This window comes from Daphnia pulicaria, chromosome 7 (genome assembly GCF_021234035.1).
Source record: "Daphnia pulicaria isolate SC F1-1A chromosome 7, SC_F0-13Bv2, whole genome shotgun sequence".
NCBI classification, from domain to species: domain Eukaryota; kingdom Metazoa; phylum Arthropoda; class Branchiopoda; order Diplostraca; family Daphniidae; genus Daphnia; species Daphnia pulicaria.
Window position 1 is genome coordinate 5,729,264 of NC_060919.1, and position 20,142 is coordinate 5,749,405.

A 20,142-nucleotide genomic window follows, 5' to 3' on the forward strand; every position below is an offset into this window, starting at 1 on the left:
AATTTTTTAATAATTTTTATATTCCCCCCTCCCTCTCCAAGTTGAATACACCTGCCTAGAGGGCAGTGTGAAATGTTCCCATGTTCTCAGTAGTAGTAGGCATCCTGTCGAGCTACGCGCTGGTGTAGGTCAGTAAAAGCCGGCTGCTCCTTCATTAGGCGTCAGCCAAGAAGACGGAATTCCTCTTTCCCCGAGGCTACAGGTATGGGCAGCCCTAGGTCGCAGCCAGGTAGGTACCCACCTATCTTGATGTTGAACCCAGGTAAGTCTTCAAACTTCAAAGCGCGTCTCGACTCTGAAGTTGACGGATGTGTACGCTCAGACTCGCATCTTCTATTTTTCTCGTTCATCTTTAAGGCCATTTGCACTTGTTTCCTCGCCGATGGTCCAGTGATATCGTACGCCCAACGGATTTTTGTTCGACATCGCATCTTCTCATTTTCGTCGGTGAACATTTAGGTAAGAGAAAAATCCCAAACATATTTTTATTTTTTAACAATTAAGTTTAAAAGAATTTGACATCCTCACTTGTAATTCAGTGTGTTTAAAACGCCCCTGTACTTGGCATTATTGCATACGCTCAAACAACATAGGTCAGGTCCAAAGTGCAGTTGTTGTACCCATTAAGTGCTGGCCGTTCGCAAACTCATGCGTTTTTGCGTTTAAATAAGGTGTTATTACCAAACCTCAATGCTAGAGAATTTTTCCCGTTTACATAACAGAATTGGCGCGATTTTTACCTTTTCAAACCTTGAAACAGTACAGTGCAATCACAGATTATTTTGTAGTTGTTAGAAGGCCTTAGTTACACCCTGTTTACATTACGGGACTTGTATGAAATCGTCCAACACCTGTAAGTAGTAGTGAAGGCGTAACTTTTAGTGACTAGGAATATTCCCGTGTGAAATTCGTCAGTTGCCATGCAATATCAATGTATTTATCACCAACAAGGTGCTAATAAAAAGTCGTAAAATCCAGCTCGATTTTGTCGTCCTATTTGAATGTGTGGCATCTGCTTATCCGTGTCCTTTTTAAGGTTGATCAATGCTATAAAGCTTTCTTTTTGGTATTACGTCAAAGAAATTTCTTTAATTCTTTTCTTTATTGTATGTCCCGTTTGACATGAATGCCAGAACTACCCAATAAGTACAGGAAACATTAATTTCAAGCTATTTCTTTGTTTTCTGTCAAGCGTTTGTCGTGCGTGATTTTCGCGCTAGGAGAGAATTACTAATGAAAAACAGAACGTCCAGACTCGTCAACAAAGAAATAGTCGATTCAACCCACAGTTGGTCTTGTGTCAACTGTCTGGGAAATAAAAGTGTGTCATTCACAACTGGAAATTTCTTCTTATTTACTTTTGTGTCGTATGGTTTTTAGCGTTAATTGCTAAAAGAGTTGGCGTAACCTAATCCATAGTCTTTATTAAACAAGATGCCATAAACAATTCACCGCCTTTCCTCTTGTTCCGTTATCCATTTGCGCAACGTCGGTGAGGACGACGACTATCCTTTTTGGTTTTTCCCGTATACTTTCAGCTCTTATTATGCGACTGGTAGGATAAACGTGTTTGATTTATTGCTTAGATTGCATGCATAAAAGTGTTTGTAAAATTGGTTTTCTTTCTAGTGCGGTTGAATATTATTTTACTACTTTCAGGTTGGTGAACGGGAAATGAAGTTGAAATTGGCTCCGGGTGTCCTCTGGTTAATTGCCGGGTTGGCAATAATAGAAGTGGCCTCAGCGGCGAATATTCTATTCTTATCGCCGTTCACCTCGTACAGCCATACGCACGTCTTCTTCTACAGCATTAAAGCCTTGGCTAGCCGTGGGCATACCATAACTCATTGGAACGGTTTGAAGCCAAGGGAAGATATAGCCAATGTAACTCACCTGCATTCGGCCTCGCTGCAGAAAATGAACAGCCGACACGAAATCGGTTTCAACAGCAACAAGTTAAATGAATAATTTCCTAATCTTTACCAACTTTTATAAATATTTATTTACTTTTTATTATTATTATCTCGCCCGGGGTTTTTTCCAGTCCCATCGCCCTGATGCTGACGCTGCCGGATCGGCTGTCCAACGTCTGCAAAGCTGTTTACAGAGAGCCGGTGTTTCATCAACTGATTGCCAGCCGAGAGCATTTTGATTTGATCGTTATCGAAGCTTTCATGAACGACTGTATGCTGCCGCTGGTGCAACACTTCCAGGCCCCTTTCATCTACCTGAGCGCTCTGCCTCCGCTGCCGTGGATGTTGGACTACACCTGCTCCCCCTTGTCCTTCCAACAGTTTCCCGCTCTCTGCACGGATTTCACCGAAGAAATGAACTTGCCGCAGCGCATCGTCAACGTTTTCCTCAACGTCATGGTCATCTACTACCGGAATTGGTTCATTCTGCCGAGAGTGGATCAGGTGGCGGCGGAAGCCTGGATCAATTCCACAGTTCCACTTTCACCCGTCAAGGAGATCGAGAGAAATCTGAGTCTCTTAATCACCAATACGCATCCCGTCATTAATTACCAGTACTTTAAATCTGCGCTGATTGTCGAAGCCGGTGGTCTCCATTTGGTTCCGCCCAGACCTTTACCACAGGTTCGAGCATTTTTTTGTTTTATTACTTGCCCTAGCAACAAACCTCTTTTACCATAAAATTTTGAAAGTAGGAAGTGGAGAGTTTCGTCAACGGGTCAAGCGACGCTGGATTTATTGTCCTGAGTTTCGGCTCTATCCTCCGAGGAGCCAGCATGCCGGAGGCGACGCGCAGAATATTCGTTTCCGCATTTAGTCGCCTGCCTTTCCGCGTCCTGTGGAAGTGGGAAGACGAGTCGGGCATGACAGATCTCCCGCCGAATGTGAAGCTCTCCACATGGCTTCCGCCGCTCCAGGACCTACTGGCTCATCCGAAAATGCGGTTGCTAATGACGCACGGTGGGCTGTACAGCAATCAAGAGACGGTCTGGAACGGTGTGCCTTTGATCGGGTTTCCTGTTTTCGGAGACCAAGTGAATTACGTCATTAAGGCTGAAAGAGACGGATACGCCATCTATTTGAATTGGATTACCCTGACGGAAGACATTCTTTTTAACGCCATCACAGAAATAGTGAACAATCCAAAGTAATGACACCCACGAAATTATTCTCTTTTTTTATTCATTGGAAGCGTTATTTCATTTTTTGATGTGGGTTTTTAGGTACAAAGAAAATGCCCAAAAGCTCTCTAATCTAATGCACGACCAAATTGACCTGGACCGGCCCCTGGAACGAGCCGTTCATGCCATAGAGTACGTCATCCGCCACAGGGGAGCTCCTCATCTGCGACCGGCCGCTTGTAGGTTGTCTCCTATCGAACGGGAATCGATAGATGTGACTTTTATCTACACGGCTGTACTATTCACGCTCATTTATCTCATTGTCTGTTTCGTCCGTTTTGCCTTTCGGAAATTCTCCCCCCATGTCGTCAAAGTGGACACGGTCAAGAAAAGCCAATAGAAAAACAACTCTTGCATCTTGAACTAGCTCAGCTTTTTAACAATCAACTCATTTGGTTCTCAAACCAAGTTTTGGGCCATTTACTTCAATATATCAAACCGATAGAAACATTTTTTTTTTTTAATCAAGCTTCTTTTGTTATAATCAATTCCGCTTTAAAAGAAAAGGCAATAGTTGGTAGCAAGCGCGAATTAGCTAAAAACATTTTTTTTGAAATCCACTTTTTACGTGGATGAATAATAACATTAGTCAAATTCGTATAAATATTTCAGCAGAACAATATGCATTATTTTCATCTTCATAAGAATTTTATGAATGCTGTTTAGCCTGTTTTCTCTGTCTCATTGACAGCCAACCACAAGTGTAATCTTAATCAACAATTCTGATTTGTCTATCATTTTCAGTTTCGGTACGTTATAGTGAAAAACAAACAAACAAAATGTCTTGCTCAAAGATCGTGTCTTATTTTGTACCATTTTGTGACTGATTTTGGTAGGCTAATAATAAAAAAATTAGCCATTCATACAAAACTGACATTTTCGTTTCAAGTTCTTCGTTCAAACAAAAGTAAGTCTTTCACAATTTCTACTTTGATCCCACGTTAAATTCGCGCTAATTGTTGGTCGAGCCCTCAGGAAATCCGCGTGTCCCACTGACATTGAATAAATCCTAAAATCCCTACTCCTAAGCTAAAAAATGTCCATAAAATGATGGACGTGTTTATCTTGACGAGAATTTCTCACACTCATTTTTACGCCTCAAAAACGGTCGACTACCTGTGCGAAGAAGAATATTTTCGCTGTGTCCACGTATTTTTTTTAAAGAAAGCTCACATGAAAGAAGGTCGGTATACTTTTCCGAGTGTATATTTATTCAGTAGAGGGTCCGTTGTAGATCACAAGGCGGCGTTTGCCTTTATCCTCCCATATGCGTTGATAAAAGAAATTTAGAATACGTAACATTTCCTTGTCTAGATGACCCCATGGGGCCGATAAAGGTGAGGAGGCTTACTCTTTTTATTTTTACAGAATCACCGAGTTCACCAAGTTTTCCCTGCATATTATTCTTAGTTCAGCAGGTTACATTTTATTGTTTTGTTTTTTAAAAAAGCAGACTGTCATAGCGATTTCATTTTTATTTGTAGTCTGGGAGTTTTCTTCAGAGGGTTGTTAACTAAAGTTTGGGCATATGTGCAGAATGGGAAATGTCCTGGGGGCCGTTGAACTAACAAAGATTTGGGAAGCTGATGCTCCATGTATTGTTTCTTTCCGAGACTCATTTTGAGGAGCAACGAACTTTAAGGACCTCCCACTCTGGAGCTACTGAAACATTTTTTTTTAATAAGTGGAATTTTTTTCCCTGCGTGTATAGCCAAGTTGTCGATACATTTAAAAAAAGAGTTGAACTTTTTAATTTCTTTGATTAATTTTCTGCCGGTATCGAAATGTTTTAAGTTGGTTTGATTTAAAAATAATGGCTAAATAAATCGCGAAAGTTAATACGACAGCGGTCGAGCGTAAATAAGAAACGCGCTATGGTGAATCGATTGTATGGGTTGTTTGCTTTCTCTTGAGGCAAAGTCACTTTGTGTATAGGCTCGTGGGAATTCCAAAGGTAAAGCCACCAACCAAATTTGGGCTGTGTGGCACAAAATGATGCGACCGTACGAGGAGGTATGCATACGGAACTTGCTATTGAGGTCACGCATTCGTTCGACCATATAGGCTTTTTTTACATTTGAAACAATAGCTACTATACTATATTGTGTGACGCAACAAATGCTGTAGAGGCACGCGCCTTTTCCTTGGCGTCATTTCCGCTTCAATGTAAATTGGACACTTTTTTGATTGGAGAAATGTCGAAGGTATTTGAGGGGCTAGAAGGTGAGGATATCACAGCTTGAAAGAGTCTGAATTTTGGGAATTGGGCGTGAATGTTTGGAATTCTTTTTCGGACCGGTAAATGATGAGATTATTTATTTTTCGTGGTCGTGGGAGATTCGATGAACATGTTTCCCAGATGGCAGACTTGTGCTTTTATTTTCTTAATCGGCTTGCGAGATTTTTGCTCGAGAGTGCGGAGATTTAGCTTGAAGGGTTCTCTGCTAATATATTTACGGGTGCGACTTTATTCACCAGAAGCCTTGAACAATAAGTCGGGCGTGGTTGACAATCTCCCAAATGTCGAGTTGATGGAATTGGAATTCGAAGATGAAAATTTCTGCCGTTATAGCAATATGCGAGTTATTTTGTTGTGCAGAAAAGCAGTTTATTCTGGTTACCACTCCTTGTTATATTCAGCTTTATTAAATTATTATCAAAACGAGAAATAACATCAAACTCTGATGTTGCTACATTTTATGCACTTTTCCGGATGTATCCAGAATTGCTACGTCATCCGACAACATGCAACCGTGACCGTTTAATATTCAAGAATAAATTATGATCAAGTCACTCTTGCATGCATATAGCTAGTAGGAAACCTAGTCTTAGGGTCAAGGACAGTCTCACAGTCTTTTCTAATATGCTAATAAATTTCTGTGTTAGAGCGAGTCGCAGCGCGAAAATATTTTTCAAGTATTTGACTATTTGTATGGATTCAGTTTGGTTCCACGGCACGTACACAGCTTATTATAATTGTAATTGCTTCAAAGCTATATAAGTATACGTAGCGCCTTAAGCTGCAGATTGCGCAAAGATTAACAAAAACCCAGTTCGTCACATAGCCTACAGACGAAAGCGAACTCAAAATGCAATTTCCGGATGAAACAGTCGATGTAGAATCGTTCGGTACGGATAACTTTTGGAAGGTTTTCAACACAAAAGTTGTCGCGCATCATCGCATCAACACACGTCTATACATGGAAAAAGAGGAAGTCGAAGAAAACTTGTATACACTATACTATATTTATTGCCAATCACCGTGAAGGGACTCAAAGACATGACACGTCGAGGGATCGTCAAGCCTAAAGCCGTATCCGTTCCAGTCAAGATGCGTCACAACGTGGAAAGTAGGCTATTGGGTCACATGTATAGGCCTACGTGAAAAGCCATATAGTGTAACTATATATCTATTGTATAACGAACTGTACCCATAATTATCCAATTTCCCGGGGGATAGAGAGTGAATAAGAAAGACAACGTCATCCAACAAACACACCAAGGCACATATCCATCATGGACGAGAAAATAGATTGTAGAGAGCAGGAAGCACACGAGACAGCACTACCACCGGCAGCAACTTGGATAATTATCGTAATAGAGATGGATTGATCACTGGCTGTTTCATGTTGTTTTTTTATTCATCATGTTCGTGGGTGTGCGCTGTGAAACATCATTCAATTATTGACACGCCTTTTTTACATCATAGTTAATGTATCAGTTGCCTGCAGGTAATGTCCCTTAAGGCACTCTATAGCGCAATAAAAGAGACTCTTTGACTATTAAAATGAAAACTCCATTTTGGACTGGCTTATGTTCCTTTTCAAAAAGAAATTTCGAGATACTATTGTGGAATTATTTTGAGCTCAAAACTGTCCCCCATTTAATAACGATATGCTGCATTTTACAGGACTGCGTAGATCATTAATTAAGTAGTGCATTCTATATTGCATTTAGATTAATGATCTTCTAATTATTCTTTGCTGAAATGTCGACATTCCACACCATAGATAGCTGCCTATTTTCCTTATTACTTCAAGTACTGGGAATTTTTGATCAAATTTACGGTCGTAAACCGGTTGAAAAGTACAAGACTTGTTTCTTAAAAATAAGTAGTATGATGATTTGCGGCTTCAGACACTTCCGTCGTAAAAAAACGAGTGGAATATAGGCATCTGGCGAAGCAATAAAAACAATCCAATTTCCCTCGCCCAATTTTGTAATGCACGTAATTATATGCATGGTGCTGTTTTCTCTACCATTTCAGGCATGCGATGTTGCAGACGTGATTGGCACACCACGTAGCATTCCATCAGGAAACATGTCCTGAAAATCATCCCTCTCTAGGTTGTGTGCACGTGTAGAGCTATCAACAAAGTTTGGCAATGACAACTTGAAATCTCGATTTTGAAATTTATTCAAAATGGCGTTGGCATATTATTATCTTTGTTATGGTGACTCGTCGTTCGTTATATACTTTGTCGTCCTATTCCAATTTTGATGCAGGACAACACGGACGACAAATTTGGAATTGTTGAGCAATTGGCGATGCGAATTTTATTGGCAGAGGAGGATTGTTGGTGGTGCAAGGGACGGGACGTTCAACATAGTCAGACATTGGCGTTAAAGACCGAGGCGACGACATTTGAATTTGGGACACACGTAGACGCATTCGAGCAAAAATAATTCTATCGCCAAATATAACAAGATGTGGACGTGGTCTAGGGACTCTTGTTATGCAATGATAAGTGACTAATGTTATGCAACTTTGCAGAAAAGTAAATAAATGTACCGTTCAAAGTCCCTCTTGACAACTGCTGACACTGCTGACAGTGACAGTGTTCATGTCGTAATGGATCCGCAACGGCTTGGGTTTTGTGCGTTTTTTTTTTTTAATCTTAAGAGACCGTTTTTCCTTATTATAACCGCCTAACCGGAGACCCGGAGGATTCAGAAGTTGTGCTTCTTGTAGTGTTGCATGAAACGCCATCTTCTTGCGTGAATAGTAACTAGAGGCAAGTCACAACATTTTACTGAGCTACGTAAAAGGGCAACACCGCTTCTCCACGGTAGTTCGTCTGCAGTAGATGGTGAGGCTATACCGCTATAATCGTCATAATTTTGCAGAGTTTGATTGAATCGTTTAATTGTAGTGAGTCGTCAAGTTTGCTGTTGTTTCTCAATTGCTTTACTTATGTTACTCACGTGTGAGTGTGACGTGGTTGAAACAAAGTGTTCCAAGTCAAATCAAGGAAACGTTGGAACAGCACACGTGTTCAGATCAGATTGATTCAAGAAGTGAGGTGAGGCGATTGTTTTGATTTTTCAATCTCCTTCCTAGAAAAGAATTTGGGACTTGTTCTGCGTGGTCAAGGTCACCCCACGAATAGCTCCAATGCCAACAGCAGCAGGCCTAAGCTTTTCATGTACAATGTGACTGTTGAAGTTACCTCTGCTCTTGAAGAATAAAGTGATTATTAACAAGTACTTAATGAAGTAAACTTTAACATTCAGTGACAGCAAGTCAACAACACCTACCTAGATGTGTACTGCCAGACACAATTTTTGTCTGAAATTTGAAGAATTCCAATATCCATTCTACATGGATTGATGTTGATTGTGATGGGACAACAAACTATCAGTGCAAAGAAAAGCCAGTGAGAAGAATATCAAAATTGGTGTAAAAAAGGGTGGAATCGTCAAATGACAATCCAGTTTTCGAATGTGTTCAAGGTTCAACAGAGAAAAAAGTTTAAATTGGTAACTTTTCATTCAACATCTTCTACAGTAAATCTCTTACAATTTGAACAACAAAATTATTGAATAAGTCTAGCTACTTGTAATTGTGTGTTTTATTAGTATAATAACTTTCTATGGATATTTTAACAAAATTCTTTATTTCTCTTTTCAACCTTTAGAATCTTTGGGTCACTACCGACATGGGCGTGAATGCTGGTTCAAACGCATCTATGTAAAAAAAATCTGCAACTGGAAAGTAATTGGCTTTGGTGATGAACTCTTGTCATGGACAAAAGACACTACTCGAGCCCCCATCAAATGAACTGTTGGGGCCAAGAAGGAATTTGAAAAGCCCCATACAGTTGAGGAATGATCATAAGGTGCATACAATCACTTCAACTGCCCTTTTTCATTAGAATCGGCTAATAATTGGTTATATTTAGGCAAAACAATTGCTGCTTGTAGCAGGTACAATAGCTGCAAGGCTTAGCCATTAGGTATTCATTTTGATATTGGTGTTTGTAGACCCATCCCCAGCAACGTCTACCTGCAGAAGGAAAGGTTAGTTTCCATTTCCTTCAATCGAAGGTCATGGAGATCATTACGAAAAACGTGGCATGCAGTGGTGTAGAGGCTGGGTGAGAACGGGACTTTTTGTATCATTATCAAGAAGGTAGAACAGCCGCAAGGCTTAAGAGGTGAGGGTGATAAAAAAATCGTATAAAAAGATTGAGAAAAGGCGAAAGTAATCAGTCGAGTGAGCATCTCCGACGTGGCAACAGCAACTGCAGTGCAATTTTTCACAAACTGCATTCTTCGTCACATTACTAGTTTTAAATCATGGGTAAACATTATTATATGGAGTTGTGAATTCACTTTCTATTTGTTAACATGCCAGTCATTATTGCACATTAATGTTCAAATTATGTATTGTCTAGTAAACTATGGCGTCGTGCTGCTGTTGGGTGTTGTATCGTTGATGGCTGGGTCGGCCACTCGTGTATCGATGTCTCCTGGGTATGGCGGATACCAAACCGCAACGCCGCCGCCTTACTACACGACAACAACTTTCGCAAAGACCAGTTGCAACACCACTAAGGCTCCAGAGTATTACACCACAACTTATGATGTCCCGAGCTACTACACCGAAACCCCGAAGTATAAATCTGCCCCTAGCTACATCACCAAAGAGCCGGAGTACTACACCGATGCTCCCAAGATGCCCCCCCCCCCCCCCCCTACACCAATAATACACGACTACGTATGCTGCCCCTGCCTACTACACCAAGTCCCCTAATACAACAACACCGCTTGCCCCGCGAAGCCGCCCAACTACTACACCACAACCTACGCTGCCCCGAGCTACTACACCGACGCCCCGAAGTATTACTCTGCGTAAAATGAGTCATCTAAAGAAAAGAAGATAAGGAGAGAGAAAAGGCGATCGAATATCGAAATCAGTAGAGTGAGTATCTCCGACACTTCAACATCTGCAGTGTGTTCAGCATCTGTCACCAACTGCATTCCTCATCGTGTAACCAAATCGCAATTATGGGTAGATATTCTGTTTCTTTTTTGTTTTGTTATTTTCATTGAGTTTTGTATCAACTTACTGTTTTCTGTTTGTTCATGTTCCAGTTATTACTTATTATTGAATAATAATGTTTAAATGTATTGATTGTTTAAACTAAAGTGTCGTGCTGCTGTTGGGTGTTGTATCGTTGATGGCTGGGTCGACCACTGGTGCACCGATGTCTCCTTGGTATGGCGGATACCAAACCACAACGCCGCCGCCTTACTTCACGACAACAACTTATGCAAAGACCAGTTACTGCACCACCGAGGCACCCAAGTACTACACCACTAAGGCACTGGAGTATAATACCACAACTTAAGCTGCCCCGAGCTACTACACCATCAAGGTACCGGAGTACTACACGAAAACGAACGTCTCATCCTACAACACCGGGGCCTAAGTACTACTCCGTTTCCAGCTACTACACCGAGGCTTCAGCTAATTACTCCACCAAAACTGTCGAATACTACACCGAATCGCCGAAGTACTACTCTGCCCCGATCTACACAACCACAACTGAGGCGGCCAAGTATTACGCAGTCCCGACTTATTACTACACAGAAGCTGCTCCTTCGTACTAAGTTGACAAGGAATACCACACTGATGCTCCAGTTTGCTACACCACAACCTACGCTAAACCTAGCTACGACACCTAAGCACTCAAGTACTACACCGAAGAAGCCGCATATTACACAACCACGTACGCTGCAATAGTTTACTACACCAAGGAACCATAGTATTACTCCAATCAGTAAGTCCAGCTCCATCATAGTATTTACTCCAAGCAGTCGATCTTCATAGGACATATCCTGGTGCTTGGACGGAATTCTTTTTCAGGGTAAGTTACGAAAGCGATGGACTGTTTAGTGTTCACTCAAAGATTTTAGAGTTAACAGTTTACTTGACATTTAGGTTCTGAAGGAATTCATGGCAGACGTTGTGATAGGCTCTTTCACAGGAAGTTTTGAGATAAGGGAGATGGAAAAAGGTTTTTTAATGTCCTTATAATAGCCAAGTGACTGATCATTTATGCATGAATGGAGCACTTAAAAGTGTAACAAATATAATCTTTTATCTGCTAAACCTTACTTTGTTATAAATTACTCAGACACAATTTGGACAAAAACATGAAAAAGAATTGCTTTATTATCCCACCTCCACCCACAATTCCACCATATTTTACAATCACACATATTATACATACATAATTACATAGTACATACATACACTTAAGTTAACCCGTTGGCTGCCACGCCATACAACCCGTAGGTTGTTCTTCTACTACTCTACGCGCCATGTCTGAAGGATCCATGACAAAAGGTGAGACTTGCCATTGCTGACAAGTCCGGGCTGACACGGTGACAGGAGAAGATGGAATGCACGCCTCTAGAATCCATCACCGCATCGACAAGGGGGAATTCCCTATGGTGCACTGCCTAACAGGCGCCTTGCGGCGAATCTGGGGCTGGTGCGACTATCCGACCCCGCGGCATGTGAACCACGAGACCGAACAGCACGGCCCGTGCTAAGGAACTAACACAGGGGAGAACAAAGGCGTGGCAGCCAACGGGTTCACTAACACAAACACAAATATTACCAACAACAAATGATGATCCGCGCTGACATTTTGGAGTTACCGGCGTTACCGGCGTCCATCTTCTCGCGGTCTCCTCTGCATTACATGAATAAAGAAAAAACAATTCTTATTAAGTGAAATGCCAATAAAAGTTACATAATACATAAAGGTACATTGATCTAGTTTTTTGGCTCAAAACTTTAAAGGCGAACTTTTAATTGCTTAAAATTTAGTTTTCAATATTAATAACTGTATACAGAACAAAGCTAACTTGCTAGTTTTAATAAAATTTTCCGGAAGTATACCGGAAGTAAGCGATAGCGCCTAACTATTGACCTGCCGTCAAATTAAACCAAATATTCGTGATCTCCATGAAATTTGGGGTCGATTAGAAGAGATTTAAGCGAAATCCAAAATTTTGCCGAAATCGAGAATTTTCCTGAACTATAGTTCAGGAAAATTCTTAAAACCGGAAGTACTCGTATGTACAAATAAAAACATGAACTTTACCACACATTTGACGAGGATCACGAATATGTGGTTCTTTTGTGCGTGGAATGAATATATACTGAACTACTGACTGAAATGAGAAAACCGGAAGTAGAAAAAAAAACACAATATTAAAAATCTAACAAGTGAGCTTTGTTGGTGGTAATAGTTATCGTCAGTAATCACAAAAAAATTTCCACACATTAACTTCCGAAGTGCTAATAAATGTTTAAAGAGATGTGCAAACTGACTGTTTTGACAGCTGAAAATTATCGAAAAGCCATCTAGCGTTAGAAAAAAGAAACGTCTATGGGCGCGCAAAAAAGGGCCTGATTTGGAATTACTACGCATACACAGAGTTTAACGCAAGAAGATTATTAGCAGATAATCTACGAAAGTAAGTCAATTATTGGTTACCTGGGCATAATCCCGTGGCGAGTGACTGCAGGTATTTCACAGCGGACGGAAGCGAACACTGAAGTGATTTAATTCAACAGTGAAGCACAAGAAGCAGCGTACGTCGTGAAGATAAGCATCCGAACGTTGGTGGAAGTCCCTTTTCTGTCATGGACAAAAGCCAGCGTTGGCTCAAGGATCTCCGTGCCAGGACCTCACGATTCCATGAAGAAACTGCGTTGTAGATTGAAACTGGCGGCCGACTCTCGATCTCAGGGGACGTCACAAATAGTTCTTTAAAAACGAGTTGGGAATTAATAGGAAGCTTAAACAAAATTTACTCATAGTAGCATGGTAAAAGGTGATAATGATGTTTACCTTTATCATTTGGGTGACGAATTCAGTAAGGCATTTGACTTTCATCAAGCAGATCTGGTAAATGTACTAAATACACTTCACACACTTCATGTTCATTCACTGAAACTGGAACTCTAAGTAGCAATGGGACAAGGAAAATTATCTATATTATTTACAAATTTACACAAATTTATCAATGCAAAATAAAACTCTACATACCTCTCAGCTGGGTTGCCTTCTGAACGGCTGTATAGTGTAGAAACAGTTGTACACTCGACAAACATTCTGACACAGGTTACACTTGCAAGATTCAGAAAATATCCTATGGTCCATGAGTAATAACTTTTGTCTTATTCCACTGTATGTGAGCTTCAAATATGAGTTTCAGGCTTTTGAGAGTATAAGGATCTAATGGCCGGATGGAAATTGACTGATAAGTGATAAGTCAACTTGTTGTAATGACGGTCGACTTTCTAGAATTTGAAGAAATGGATGTAATATACAAAAATAAGGAAACTAGGTCAAGATAAACCTACACAAACGAAGTTCAATTCAGTATTCGGAATCACAGAAAAATAAGTATACAATAGCAACAATTTGTTTCGCCATGTTTCATTTCATGATGCAGACAAATCAATTGAAGTCAGTGGCATCTAGCGGTCAGTAAAGAACCAGTACCAAAAGAACAGCGCTCAAAATGCGACCGCTTCGTCTAAATAATACTTTTTTAAACAAAACAAATTCAGATTAGGATTTTGAGGTAAGTTTAACCGTCTTTAAATAACACAACATTTAGCTAATGATTCTCATTGCATTCTATAGGCTTAATGTTTCAGAAAATTTCAGCTGAAGTTTTCGTGTGACCTAGAGTGTTTGTGACATCAGCTAGATCAAATGGTATAACTATAATCCAATAGTGAAGCTATGTCTTTCTATTCAAATTATTCAAAGCTAAATAGTTTCTATTTGTAAGGTACTTATTTTGTCCAACATTTAAAATTATTACCGTGACATTTAAAATTTAAATAGGGAAGGAGAAGGTAAAAAATGCGGTGTATTGTTCGCAAACACAATCGAAAAAAATCTTGTAATTCCATAACTTACCAAACACTTTATTGAACTGGGAAATTCATAGCACACAATATTTTACTAGTACAAAAATATGAAATCAAATTATTTTAAAACGCCGTCAATGGATCATATAGATGTAAGAACAACATAAAATGCAAAGATTTCTTTCGACACAGTGACAAACGAGAATCCGTTTCGAAAATTCATTGAAACAGATTTAGTATTTGATTAAAAAAGACAAAGATTAAGTGCTATAATATGTAAACAATGATGGCTTGTGGCTTGGTTATTACACTTTTTTAAATTGCAGATCTTTGGTACTTTTTAAACTGTATCATTAGTCACTTTGGACTCGCTTCCACTGGCTAGTGATTCGGAACTATTTTCTGAGTTGTCCACTGGACTTGGGAGGCCGGCTGCTTCTTGCAGTTTAATTAGCATGTTAACCTATTAAAAAAATAACCAACGATGAAAATAATTTGATTTTCATTCATTTCTAAACTAGTTTTTTTTAGTTACCAATGGATCTCGATCCTTGTTTGAGGTACTCGTAGAATTTGATCTTGTTGCCGAGTCGTAACCAACATCTTCAGGTCGAAGTCTGAAAATATTTTTTTGTTATTTTATGTCAATATGTTTGTCGTTTTACACAAGAAAAGGTTATTACCGCATAAGAGCATCACAGGCACTGCCTTGAGCCCAAGGATAAGTGGATATGATCCATGACGTAGGATCTTCCCATAGCGCTCGTTTTCCATAGAGCTGAAGCCCTTCTTTAGCTGCGTGCAGCAGGTATGGCCCCAAAGTATAATTCCAAAGATCGGTGAACCAAATTTGTGAGCACGTCGAATCAGCTGGGACCTGTAGGAACCAACGTGGGCCAATCGTCACGTCAGCCGAATTGTGAGTCTCCAGAAATTTGTTCAGGTGGGCCCAACAACGAGGGATCCACTCGACAACTCGCTCCAATGCTCCGTCGCGTGATTTAGCCAGCAGTTGACTTTGAATCAAGCGACGACGTAAGAAACGCTGGATAAGGCCTTGAACCGGCTCTGCATGATTTGCCAAAAGAATCCACCTAATGACAAAATAAAATAATTAGCTCCACTGACAACTACGTTTGTTAGTCGTCAATTACCTGAAATTAAACTGTAACTGGAGGTGCACCGAGGATTGCGCCATTGGGCCTGTAGTGCCGATAAGGTACGGGAATTTTTGGTTCTCTCTAACCGACTCAAAGTGAGACAGTGGCGCAAAGATATCGCAAAGGGAAGGAGCCAGGTGTAAATCTTCCAAAATTATTACAGTAGGAACGTCGCTTGAACTGCCAGTCAGCAAAGATTCACAGACGTGACTCAAATATTGCCGAACTTCCTTTCAGCTCGAAGCATCAACTCTGTTGTTCAAACAAAACAAAAAAATCGAATAAACCAATAAATGGTAAACTAAAGTAGCCTACATATTTCTTACTTGAGCACAGTGGAGAAAGTTAAAGGAACATCATCCTTCCCGATACAATAGTCTGCAAGTTTTCAAGTCAAATAAGATTTGCCCGTGCCCAGGGCTTTTCAATCATCATTTTCTTGACTTGACTGCTTTGTCGTGTTGAGACTTGGGAGACTCGACACCCATAAATAACACAGGTACTACAATTGGGAAATCGAGTAACAAAAGAAAACAAAGCACGAACGGAAAAATTTGGCAAATGTCCATTACTACCACAGAATAAAGGGAGAGAACACTTACACAGTCACTATTCTAGCAGCTAAGTTTGTGACCTTTAATAGCGCTTAGAGGAAGGTGGAACGATGCTGTGAGAGTGTGGGACTGTGTACTGTGAGCCTGTGATTATTGCTGCCATCATTGTAATGCAGTGCAGACGTCACGAACTTCGGTGAATGGGAGCAGTGTTACAAATTTTATAAAATTTGACGGCGCGAAGTCTAAATGTTATATTTTATCAAATACGGGCAGCAGGGCAGGCCGGCAACCGGCAGCCTGAAATTGCTCAATTAAAAAAAAAATGTGGAAGGATGTAGCAGCAAGCCAATTTTTTGTGAAGTATTTTCATTAACTAGATATTTAGAGGTTTCGGCGTACAAAACATTTTTTTTTTGGAATGCCAGGAAGTAACTGTGCACAAATCCACACAAGATTCTAGAATAAATTGTAATAGAATGACGAAAGGTCAGACCAGGTCAGATCTATTGATCTCTTCCACTAGACATTTTGTTGAGTGTAATTAACCGTTTCCTTAAAAAGCGTCATTCTACTATTCTAGAAGTTGTTTTCATATTTCCTTGTTTAGAATCCATTAGAACGGAATGCGGTTAAAAAGAATATTAGTAGTATTAACTTAGACTACCTGCCTAAGGTGTAAAGAATTGCGGCTTCGTTGCCTACTGATATATGCTGAACGCGTGTCACTATCGATTTATCTATCTATTCATAGAAATATATTTTTAATAACAAGCTAGCGTCCTCGTTTACGAGCGCTTGATACATGCAAACGATATCAAATCAAAGGGCAATAGCATAGGGCATTTCGAGATTTTTACTTGTTAATATGAAAGACCTAAACGGCTTTGAAACGAATGATTCTAAAATTAAGTTTTCATAGGTAGCGTGGCCGAGTGGTCTAAGGCGCTGGTTTTAGGCACCAGTCTCTCGAGGCGTGGGTTCGAATCCCACCGCTGCCATAAAAATTTTCTTTTTTAAAGTTACTGATTAACATGGTGTGGTTCATACGTGCTATGTATATAAGAAAGAAACAGGGCTTTTATTAGAGAATTAAACACAGCAATTTGCGTTATGCTTCAAACACAAATATCGATTCCGTTTTGTGCGGTTGCGTGACAAGAGCGCAGAGATTTTTGTGGATTCTGTTCAGGTTATTGGATATAGGCTATGATTCATTATCGTTATGGAAATGTCTAAAATGCCCGTAAAATGTAAATGTATTTCTTACCGCAAAAGAATCAGCCAAAAAAGACTTGCATTGTAGGCTATGTATCAATTATTCCAGTACGAAACGGTACGAAAAATCTAGAATTATTTTTCCTAGACAGCAACGGAGTTACTTAAAGATAAGACAATCAAGCTCTGCTAATTAAAACTGACTACGACTTGTGACATAAGAAAGTAATTCCTTGTAAATAACATTTTCGTGTTGCTGGACACCAGGTTGTCAATCAGCTAGCTAGTCAATCGGAACCAGGTAGATAATCAGGTATATCATTAGAGAAACCCAACAAAGCCCAAATCTAGATTACCATCACCGCATTTACTACTTTTTGTTTAACCATTTTTACTTTTTTTCAGCCATACCGACATTACAGAAAACCTTTTGCTTTATGCAGTCGTGGAGCTTTGCGCACATCCTTTGGCAAAACAATGTTCCCTACACCTCATATCAATCCACTAATTTACACGCACACACCACCCTGATTGGATAAAAAGAAGAACCGGTCGAACTGCGACATAAACAAACAGACGAATTGACGGCGGTGAAAACGATTTTCAAATTGGGAATAAAGAAACAGGAAATCGATTAAAATGGTATAGACCTTATTCGAATCCAAAGGTATGGGTCAAGCCGACCCCTTTGCGTCGTGTTGCAGTGTAAAGGGGTGCCGACTCTATACCTCGGTCTATACTAAGATTTTAAAATTTCATTGTCAAGTAGTCCACTCCGGCGGATACCTCCGGTGGCGCTCGCCTAGGTGAGGAACCGATGCGAGCGCCACATCCTCAACTGGAGAAGGATCACATGGGAGTGACTTCCAAAAATTAAGCCGAAATCTGCCGCGATCCAGCCGTCCTACCATCAAATGTGTGGCGACTGAATATTAAACCATTCGAGGTTCACCTAACGTTGGTGTCTCTGCTTCACTAATTACAATTAAAAACTCTAGTGACGCTTTCTCCATATGAGATCTTGTTATGCCAAATTGCGCACGAACTTGTGATCGATCAAGTTCATTAATTGAAATATTTGATTGTGGCTTACGCAAACAAAAAAAAGCAAAAAAAAACCCCAAAAACATAATGTTGCGGGGACGCGAGATTTTTGGCATTGCCATCGACTGGCCAAACAGGAAAATGATTGTGAACGAAATAATCTCTTGGATATTTAACGATCGAGAAAACAGAGAAGATTAAGAAGACACGGCTGACCATGGCTAGGCCTAATTATTTTCCAATAAGGGCGAATGAGGTCTCGCTGTTCACGTCTTTGGGCAACCATGAAAGGGTTTCCAATTATGGGAAACGATAAAAAAATAAATATCCGTTAGTACAGAATTCAACTTAAATTAATTGGAGATCACGTCAACACGGCAACACCAAAATAAACCATAGACTATCGATATTGCGATTCGCTATAATCGGCCGATGCCCATCATTTGAGAAAAGGTGAAAAGAGGAAACAAAATTTCGCAAATTGTTGTCCATCCATCGACGTTTTTATGTTGTTTCTGCCGGAAGAGCTAATAAAAGCCTGGGAATAATGCAACTTTCCTCTTAAAAAAAAAACGAGAGAAATTAGTTATTTCGTCTGAAAGTAAGAATAGGAAATCGCTAGCGCGTCTACCCCTTCGCAAACTGGGCGATACAACAGACTGTGAATTAATAATCACTCGTCCCGGTTTTCCCTTTTATTTCTTCTGCCATTCAGCTTGTCTTCTGGTAGCGATAACGGAAGCAATTTTTTTTTTCTAAACTAAACATCACGAGATGATTTGCGGTTACCAGCTTATTGCTTGAGCTCTTCAACTAATGGGCAAAACTGAAATGGAAGAAAATGAGCCAACTTCTGAGCTATATAAGCCTGCCAATTGCATTTCTTATTCAGTCACCAACTACCACCGCTCCAGATATTCAAAATCACCTAGCGTTTTCTGTAGGATCATCCCTTTTCCAAGCGTAAGTTCCTGTAACACACAAAAATACTCAACGTGAACAGTAATTAAAATTATTTTACGATTTTTTCCTTAGATGATGAACGTAAAATACGTATCGCTCTTTACCTGCCTTTTTCTATTTCCACTGTTGTCAATTACCTGTGGCAGTTCGATTCGGTCTTCATTGACTGCTGAAGAGAACAGTCATCCGTTTCTTATCCGGAAAATCGACAGCAACCAGCAACAATACACCGGGAATGGCGATCCGTTTCAAGATACGACCCAAGAGAGTCAAATTGAAGATACTTCTAATACCGCACCTTTGATGTCAGAAAACGAGGAATTTTTCCCAGTGCTAGAAGGAGAAAAAGGGAGCGACAAAAATATTGTTTTAGTAAATCCTAGAAAAGTCAAGTCATCATCCGTTGCTGTTGCTCCGATCGCTCCCAATCCTGAGAGGCGTCTGTATTATCCGTCAGCGCCTGTCGACCAACCAAAGTATCGGTACCATTTCACAAACAATAACACACCTCTCCGTTCGTTTGACTCGGCTCCTCTCCAGCCCAAGCAAATGGGATTCCCTCCGATATCTAACACGCGTGAAAATTTGGGAAAACAAATCAACTGGAACGCCAAAGTCGGTAGAGCTCATCGTTCGTTTTACGATTTGATGACGGCTTGATTCACCCATTTTCAAATTGTTTCCTGATTGATTTCCTATTGAAATTTTGTAGTTAAAGTCCTAGAATTTTGTTTTGATCCGATTATAACTTTTTTGAAAACAATTTGTTACATGGTGCAATAAACGTATAAAAGAAATTACCGAGATTTACCTGTGTGTCAAGAAGAGCCTTGTTTAACTTGCCGCATTTCCAAATATGAC

General features: G+C 40.1%; 3 protein-coding genes, 2 long non-coding RNA genes and 1 other non-coding gene across 7 annotated transcripts; 4 read left to right on the plus strand and 2 right to left on the minus strand.

The window, feature by feature from the left end:
* Positions 1 to 105: 105 nt before the first annotated feature.
* Positions 106 to 3,618, plus strand: LOC124349625 (UDP-glycosyltransferase UGT5-like). 2 transcript variants are annotated; one of them, XM_046800379.1, is made up of 6 exons: positions 106 to 262; positions 358 to 459; positions 1,660 to 1,955; positions 2,045 to 2,597; positions 2,669 to 3,120; positions 3,197 to 3,618. In XM_046800379.1, the coding sequence occupies exons 3-6, from the start codon at positions 1,675 to 1,677 to the stop codon at positions 3,492 to 3,494; spliced, it is 1,584 nt and encodes a 527-aa protein (XP_046656335.1). In that variant the 5' UTR covers positions 106 to 262; positions 358 to 459; positions 1,660 to 1,674; the 3' UTR covers positions 3,495 to 3,618. The 2 variants fall into 2 exon arrangements, with proteins under 2 accessions (XP_046656335.1, XP_046656334.1); XM_046800378.1 differs by lacking the exon at positions 106 to 262 and having other exon boundaries at positions 269 to 459.
* A 4,603-nt stretch (positions 3,619 to 8,221) lies between these two features.
* Positions 8,222 to 11,552, plus strand: LOC124350317. Its single transcript, XR_006920755.1, has 8 exons — positions 8,222 to 8,457; positions 8,669 to 8,914; positions 9,073 to 9,273; positions 9,337 to 9,361; positions 9,419 to 9,737; positions 9,832 to 10,448; positions 10,587 to 11,307; positions 11,382 to 11,552. It is a non-coding gene; the product is annotated as an uncharacterized LOC124350317 (long non-coding RNA).
* A 481-nt stretch (positions 11,553 to 12,033) lies between these two features.
* Positions 12,034 to 13,902, minus strand: LOC124350309. Its single transcript, XR_006920715.1, has 5 exons — positions 13,824 to 13,902; positions 13,507 to 13,760; positions 13,309 to 13,421; positions 12,952 to 13,224; positions 12,034 to 12,141 (listed from the first exon to the last, which is right to left on the minus strand). It is a non-coding gene; the product is annotated as an uncharacterized LOC124350309 (long non-coding RNA).
* Positions 13,903 to 14,378: 476 nt separating this feature from the next.
* LOC124349985 (neuron navigator 3-like) lies at positions 14,379 to 16,202 on the minus strand. The gene is made up of 6 exons (XM_046800949.1): positions 16,105 to 16,202; positions 15,829 to 16,004; positions 15,497 to 15,754; positions 15,026 to 15,436; positions 14,878 to 14,959; positions 14,379 to 14,805 (listed from the first exon to the last, which is right to left on the minus strand). The coding sequence occupies exons 3-6, from the start codon at positions 15,538 to 15,540 to the stop codon at positions 14,683 to 14,685; spliced, it is 660 nt and encodes a 219-aa protein (XP_046656905.1). The 5' UTR covers positions 15,541 to 15,754; positions 15,829 to 16,004; positions 16,105 to 16,202; the 3' UTR covers positions 14,379 to 14,682.
* Positions 16,203 to 16,977: 775 nt separating this feature from the next.
* Trnal-uag lies at positions 16,978 to 17,057 on the plus strand. The gene has a single exon. It is a non-coding gene; the product is annotated as a tRNA-Leu (tRNA).
* Positions 17,058 to 19,134: 2,077 nt separating this feature from the next.
* Positions 19,135 to 20,068, plus strand: LOC124348539. The gene is made up of 2 exons (XM_046798769.1): positions 19,135 to 19,281; positions 19,354 to 20,068. Exons 1-2 carry the CDS (start codon positions 19,135 to 19,137, stop codon positions 19,939 to 19,941), a joined length of 735 nt encoding a protein of 244 aa, XP_046654725.1. The 3' UTR covers positions 19,942 to 20,068.
* Positions 20,069 to 20,142: the final 74 nt, after the last annotated feature.

What these genes read in the sequence shown, in the direction of transcription:
- LOC124349625 (XM_046800379.1), top strand. Translation starts at nt 1,675, where the DNA reads ATGAAGTTGAAATTGGCTCCGGGTGTCCTCTGGTTAATTGCCGGGTTG. An exon ending in ATCGGTTTCAACAGCAACAA is followed by an intron (nt 1,956 to 2,044) that starts GTTAAATGAATA and finishes GGTTTTTTCCAG; the next exon opens with TCCCATCGCCCTGATGCTGA. An exon ending in CGCCCAGACCTTTACCACAG is followed by an intron (nt 2,598 to 2,668) that starts GTTCGAGCATTT and finishes TTTTGAAAGTAG; the next exon opens with GAAGTGGAGAGTTTCGTCAA.
- LOC124349985 (XM_046800949.1), bottom strand. Translation starts at nt 15,540, where the DNA reads ATGGCGCAATCCTCGGTGCACCTCCAGTTACAGTTTAATTTCAG. An exon ending in CAGTTACAGTTTAATTTCAG is followed by an intron (nt 15,437 to 15,496) that starts GTAATTGACGAC and finishes TTTTGTCATTAG; the next exon opens with GTGGATTCTTTTGGCAAATC. An exon ending in ACAAGGATCGAGATCCATTG is followed by an intron (nt 14,806 to 14,877) that starts GTAACTAAAAAA and finishes TTTTTTTAATAG; the next exon opens with GTTAACATGCTAATTAAACT.
- LOC124348539 (XM_046798769.1), top strand. Translation starts at nt 19,135, where the DNA reads ATGGGCAAAACTGAAATGGAAGAAAATGAGCCAACTTCTGAGCTATAT. An exon ending in GGATCATCCCTTTTCCAAGC is followed by an intron (nt 19,282 to 19,353) that starts GTAAGTTCCTGT and finishes TTTTTTCCTTAG; the next exon opens with ATGATGAACGTAAAATACGT.